We start from the raw sequence: 6,592 nt of genomic DNA on the forward strand, positions 1-6,592 counted from the left end.
CTCATCATTATCCTCTCCATCTGAAGATCGATTCGTATTTTTCACAAATAAACAGCAATAAATTGAACAACTCGAGAAACAGAGCAAAACTAAAAAGGTCAACCCTAACACTCCAACCATTCCATATCCAACCTCAATTGGGAATGTGTTAAAAATTGGAATCTTTGGACTTCTACTATAAATAAGTGGGAAGAATAAACAAATGGCAGAGAAGAGTAGAAAGATGAGTACAATAATCAATGTGCATAGCCCTCCAAAAGCACAGCACAGAGAATACCAAATATTATCACCTGGTGTTGAAGTTTGCTCAATCACTGCTGCAGGAATATAAATCCCAGAATTGTTACTTGTTGAAAAGGATGAAAAGTAGCTCGGTATCTTCTTAATTTGAACAATATTCTGATTCAAATCTTGTTGGTGAACTGCTTGTTGCTGCTGCTGACCTTCTTGATTGCCGATTGCTGCTGCTGTTGCATTAGTGTTAGCTCCATTTCCCTCTTCAAGTTTGTGTTGTTGGTTTGGATTTTCCATTGTATTGACATTCTGGTGTTCATTCTCGTCCTTTGTGTGAAGTTTGAAAAGTGTTTTAATTCCCTCAAAGTTTTCAGCACTCGTTATATGCAAATAACACAGCAATTGTTCACTCGTATACTTGGACAGCAATCTCTTACTTCTATAATAGTCATAGTAACGATAGTTTTGTCTGAGCTTTCTTCTCTTTGATTCCAATTCTTCAACTTCTTGATTATCTATGATATTGTGATAATCAAATTCAATTTCAAAATTTGGGAAAAACTTGACTCCAATATCATAAATTGCTTCCTCAAATACCTCGTGATAATGTGCCAGAGTTGACTTTCTAAATTTGTGTTTTGGTCTATTCTTAATATTAAATACTATACAAAGGAGAATGCATCCAACAAGTGTAATTGTGAAAATTGCACTCAAAACTATTGAAAAAGTTCCTTCAGCAACTGCATCTTTTAAAACTACAAAGTAAATGAGAGCTAGTGCCAAAGTACCGACAGCAGCTGCCAAAGTTGAAACACACAAAATGAAAAGGTAGACATTGACAGATTCGAATATTGAACATTTCATCAATTCATCTTGAGTAATTCGTTTCATCACATTTCCCAATAGCATTAATTCCTTTCTCTGTTTATCAGTCAAATTCAATGAATGAAGTGAATAAATTATTTGTTGTTGTTGCAAAATGGTCAATCGTGTTCTCAAATGTGCTGGAATTTGTGGAATTTCAGAAAGTAAATCAAACGAAATTGGTGGAGGATCTTGACTTTTCAACAATTCCAATTCATCAGGTGTAAAATCAAGATCATTATCTAACAAATCATTTTCTGTATCGTCATCATCATAATCTTCCTTTCGTTTCTTTTTCTTCTTTTTTCCTGAATTTTCTTGTTTTTGATCTACTGCACCTTGTTGCTCAACTGTTGTTGCTGTTGCTGTTGCCACTACTACACCTGCTAATTGTTGTTGTTGTTGTGGTTGTTGTGGTGATTGAGGCACAGTGGAAGGAGAGGCAACTCTATTTGGTTGTAAAGGATGATCATTGGTTGTAATGGGTGGTGAACAGGCAATATTTCCATCATTGTGAATGTTATTGTTGTTGGTACTGCTGTTGTTCGGAATATTGTTCAATTGTACTGTCATTTCCTGTTGTTGTTGTTGTTGTTGCAAATTCAAATTCAAATTCAAATTATTAATAGTATTATTATTAGTATTGGAATTAATTTGATTTGGTGGTAATGAGACAAGTGTTGGTTGATCGAAATTTCTAGTGATGGTTTTTTCGGGAGAGTTATTGTTTATATCTGGTAGGACAACAATAATTTGAGAAGCATCATGGTTAGTCGTGGCCACCTCCTCCAATTTGGACTTGTCACTTGCTTGTTCGTTATTGGGATGGAGTTGTGACATTTTTTTACAGTTGTTGCGATGGCATTGATGAGTTTTCGTTGTTTATTTTGAAGCATTGTCTTCATTATCAGAAAAAGGAAGGTGGAGACTTTATGAATCAGGTGAGTATCACTTTCGGCGTTATCATGTTTGTATTGTGGACGTCGTTGCTTGATATCATCATGTGTGCCTTGATTTTCAATGCAATTGATGAATGGGATTCTCTCTCTTTATGAAGGGAGGATGTTTTGTTGAGGAGAACAATAATTACAGTTCCTTATTAGCATTTGAAATATACGTACGAAATGAAGGAAGTTGGAAATGGAACTGCTTTAGAACAGTAGTAGTTCAGGATTTTTACATGACCAAACACTTGTCCTTATTATTTGGTCCTGTGGCTACGTGAAGTGTATCACCAAAGTTGAAGACATACTTGACGAAACTGTTCCAATCGATGGTTCTGGCTACTTTTCCAAATTTGTTGCACTTGTGGTACTGTTGGACAATGGCTTGTTCTAGTGCCTTATTATTGGTAATGTTTTCTCCAGTTTCACTGCTCACTTCAACATAGATTGGAGGAACAGAGCTGTAGATAAATTTGTTCTTGATGATATCTTCCACTTGTTCCTTAATATAAATGTGTTCAGCAACATCGTCCATAATATCTAACTTGTTACCACAAATAATGATAGGTATTTGTGAGAGTTCGAGAAAATGTTTCCTGTTGAGAATTTGATCAATAATCTTTTGAGTGTATGGGAGAGTTTGTTCTGAATTAGTCAAATCAAAAAGAAGGATGAATAAATCAAAATGACTAATATTGTAATCTAAAAGTATATCAGATACATCTTGTCCAGGTGTATCAAAAATATCAATACTATAAGTTTCATTATCAATAGTTATCAAATCATCCTCTGGGTTATGCTCAAAGAATTCGTCATAGTTTCTGTGAGCAAATTTCATTGAGAGCATACTTTTACCTGTTGTCTTGTCTCCCATGATTGCTACCCTGATGATTCGAGATTGAGATTCTGTTGAGAACTTGTCATTTTCCAAATATTCCTCTTCCTCAATTTGTTCCTCACTTTTTCTGAATGTTTTGTACATGGTTTCATAATCGAGAGTATTATTGGAGCTGTATGTACGTCTGTGAGATACTCGTGAAGGAGTGGCAGTTAAGCCGCCTGCACCACCTCTTTGTGGTGTAGTTGGAATGGAGCCCATTGATGTATTATGAGAGGGAGTTGGTGGAAAATTAAAGCTGTCATGAGGGAGCAATAGTAAATTTGAATTTGATGATGAATTGCTCAATCCTCGGTCTCTTGTAGTATCTGATAATTGATCAAGTGATACTCTGCCTGAATATTCTGTAAGTTCTTCGTTACTATTGCAATCGGTAGAAGTAAGGTTAGTGAGTGTGTTGGTATTATTATTTACAAAACTTCCATTTCTTGATGGAGTTCTTGGAGAAGCTAAAGAACCAAAATTGGCACTACTTGGATAATCGAAACTATTCGTCACATTGAATGATTGAGATCTGCCGTGGCGTACTCTGGATGGATGTTTCCTCTTTCCTTTTTCAATTTCTGTATTTCTGTACAAATACCATGCGTGATTAATTTTTGAAAACAAACCCTTATAGTCTGTTGGATTGGATTGTGAAATATTGTCACTGATTGATTGTCTGTGGAAGTAATCAGTGTTTTTCAGAGCTGTCAGTGAGATTGCTTTATCAGGTTTCTTATCTGGCATTTGCTCACTTATGTGTTTCAGCTCGGTAACGTAATTTCTAATATCTCTGAGAATGAGCCTATTGGTATCCTCTGATGTCATCCACAAAAACTTTAAATGTAAAACATCTGCATAAAAGATTGGTGAAAAGTGCCTTCTCACAACAAAAAAGAAATCCTTATTGACAAGCTCCAAGCTATGAATGACATCTCTCATAACAGTCACACAGTCAATCAATCCTATCATACCCTTTCCATATATTTTAGAAGGACGACGAGCTCTTCTACTGGAAGAATGCGACGTAGTATTTACACTAAGCAAATTCATTGCTGATTGAAAAATGTTATTCACCATACCCTTGCTTTCTGCAACATCCACTCTATCCGAAATGATTGGAATTAAAAACAAGAGAATGTGTTTAGTAATTTCTCTATTCCACATGATTTTTGTACTATGTCCAAATCCAAAATTAAATAAATTCTTCCTAACTGATCCTCCTTGAACATTTCCACGATCAATAGAAGTTCTTATATCGGATGAACGATCAATACTCGTTCTAGAAACTGCATTAGGTGGTGTTTTTAAAGGTGATGCTCCTTTTAAATTAGGTGTTGCTGGTGATATATTTTCATTAATATTATTGTTGGCCGTAGTGGCAAAAGTTATTGATGTTGTAGAAGGAAGAATTGATGATGATTTTGATGGTGTTTTACTCTCCTTTTCGGGTGGCGAAGCAATACTAACTGTTATCAGTGTATTAGAAGAATCGGATGTATTCTTGTTCTTATTTGTGTCCGACACTGATGATGATGAGGATGTTGTTGATTGTTTACTCATCACGAATTTTTTTTTTAATTTAATTCAAAAAGACCATTTTTACTTTTAGTTAACGGTACAATTTTTGCGAGACAGGCAACGTTTGCTTGCTTGAAAAAACAATATTAAGGGCGGGAAATCTTGAATAACTTTGCAAAACCAATTCATTTATTTAAAATTAAGGAATAGGCAAGCTTTTAAAAAAAAATCAACAATATCCCCGTGCGGATTTTTTCATTTTCGTTGAACGAGGATATGAAGAACGTTAATACAGCAATTGTGTTACGAGGACTCCTTCATAATAATTGTTTCGGAGTGCTGAAGGGAAGGAATAGAATGGGAATCACGAGGAGAGGAGGATATAATCCCTTCGGAATTCAATTTTTGGTAGTATTCTTAATAATTACGATTTATGTTACCTCGACTTGGAAGGAAACAGTTTTCTGCAGAGAACAAGTTAATTACCCTGCCCAGCAACATCAAAAGCTTGTGGAAAGTTTGTTGAATATTGTAACCTCTCCCAGAGAGAGAAACATATCGGAGACATTTTCCCTCTTGTCTCACAATTATTATTTAAAGGTTTACGGTTCTGTGAAGGATTCATCAATTAGCTTTTCAGGCTCGTACAAAGGACCAAAAGCTTGGGAATTGTTTTACAAACAGTTGAGTAAGGTTTTCAATTTGAATAAGTATGAATTTAAGGAATACACATTCATGGCTGGTCCTACTGGTCAAGTGAATCAATCGAGCGTTGTTCAGTTATACGATATTCATCATACAATTTATCAGAGCCTTAAGGTTTCAATAAGTGAGATGATTTATTTCGAAAGTGATCCTCTCAATAATGTAATCACTGAAACTCATTTGTTTTGTGACACCAATCACTTGGCAAACGTTCTTTCAGTTGACAGTGGAAAGACAGACACTGAAACTTTCTTTGTTGTTGGAGCTGGATTAATTGGCATGCTAATCGGATCAGGTAGGTCAATTTCACGTATTTTATTTCCTAACTGGATCTATTATTGCTTTAAATGATCTTGTCAAAAGCCATTGCAACAACTGCCATTCTTCTTTGTCAAGATTTGAGAAGGAGAATAAAACAAGCGGAAAAGGATAGGATGAGAAAGGTTACCCTCATGAACAATTCATTTACCGAGCCGCCAATGTTATTGAGATGAAGCTCAAGTAATTTGATTTACAGTTTCGTTTTCAAAAGAGGATCTTGAAAAAACGGACTTATTTCTTCTGTGTTAGAATACAACTTGGAAATCGTCTCATATTGCTTTGGTAAATTGGAAACAAACCAAGAAGACCGTTATTTTTAAAACGGCCGTACATTTACATAAGGTCCGCTAATGATTTTTTTAACAAGACGGTCAACCAGCAAGTCTCAATCAATTTGCTTCAACTCCAACTCAAATATTAGCGCACGATTAATTATAGCTTCCTACGCAGTATTGTGCACGTGTTGAAAATGTTGTTTTCCTTGATAACGCAATTACGTAATGAAATGCATTACTCTCAACCAAAAAAAACAAATTGACAGCTCTCGACAGCAATCATTACAGCATAAAACATTCTCTAAACAACCATTTTACTAACAGACTCAAATAAAAATGGTTTCCGATAGTCACTTCCACTCCTCATCCTCCCAGCAGGATTTCCAACAAGTTGTGCAACAATACAAGTTTACCATAGAAGCAATTTTCGATAACCAAGAAGCAAGAGCTTTGTTTAGAAGCTTTTTGAAGAAGGATTTGAATGAAGGTATGTTGTGATGTTTAGTTTTATTGTTTATTAATTACAAATTCTTTACAAATAGAACCATTCCTTTTCTATGAATCTGTTGAAAAGTATAACAAGACAAGACTTGATAAGAATAGATTCGAATTGGCTAGTGAAATAATAGACAAGTTTATGGTTGTGGGAGCTCAACACGAATTGAATTTGTCAACTACACTGAGGAATGACATTTTGAAATCATGGAAACAAATATACGAAAAGAATAAGGATTTACCTGACTCTGATTTGATAACGTGTCCAAAAGATTTATTCACTAAGGCCCAAGACATAATTTTCATTGAACTCAAACAAGATAATTTCCCAAGATTTGTAAATTCAGAAACTT

The 6,592-nt window shown here is 35.0% G+C and overlaps 4 protein-coding genes across 4 annotated transcripts in view; 2 read left to right on the forward strand and 2 right to left on the reverse strand.

Annotated features, from left to right (window-relative positions):
• NAEGRDRAFT_65302 (uncharacterized protein) overlaps positions 1–181 on the forward strand; it is a gene marked incomplete at both ends in the record, with an annotated part of 4,088 nt that extends 3,907 nt beyond the window's left edge. Inside the window, one exon of the mRNA XM_002679458.1 lies at positions 77–181. Within this exon, the coding sequence (XP_002679504.1) occupies positions 77–181 (105 nt within the window). The remainder of the gene's footprint in view (positions 1–76) is intronic.
• A 433-nt stretch (positions 182–614) lies between these two features.
• On the reverse strand, positions 615–1,938 carry NAEGRDRAFT_65303 (uncharacterized protein; the record flags this gene model as incomplete). The annotated part of the gene is made up of 2 exons (XM_002679569.1): positions 615–749; positions 802–1,938. 2 exons carry the CDS (start codon positions 1,936–1,938, stop codon positions 615–617), a joined length of 1,272 nt encoding a protein of 423 aa, XP_002679615.1.
• Positions 1,939–2,274: 336 nt separating this feature from the next.
• NAEGRDRAFT_65304 (uncharacterized protein) lies at positions 2,275–4,485 on the reverse strand (the record flags this gene model as incomplete). The annotated part of the gene is made up of 1 exon (XM_002679570.1): positions 2,275–4,485. One exon carries the CDS (start codon positions 4,483–4,485, stop codon positions 2,275–2,277), a length of 2,211 nt encoding a protein of 736 aa, XP_002679616.1.
• A 315-nt stretch (positions 4,486–4,800) lies between these two features.
• NAEGRDRAFT_65305 (uncharacterized protein) lies at positions 4,801–5,499 on the forward strand (the record flags this gene model as incomplete). The annotated part of the gene is made up of 1 exon (XM_002679459.1): positions 4,801–5,499. The coding sequence occupies one exon, from the start codon at positions 4,801–4,803 to the stop codon at positions 5,497–5,499; it is 699 nt and encodes a 232-aa protein (XP_002679505.1).
• Between the last annotated feature and the right edge of the window lie 1,093 nt (positions 5,500–6,592).

Source organism: Naegleria gruberi, assembly GCF_000004985.1.
Source record: "Naegleria gruberi genomic scaffold NAEGRscaffold_13, whole genome shotgun sequence".
NCBI classification, from domain to species: domain Eukaryota; phylum Heterolobosea; class Eutetramitea; order Acrasida; family Naegleriidae; genus Naegleria; species Naegleria gruberi.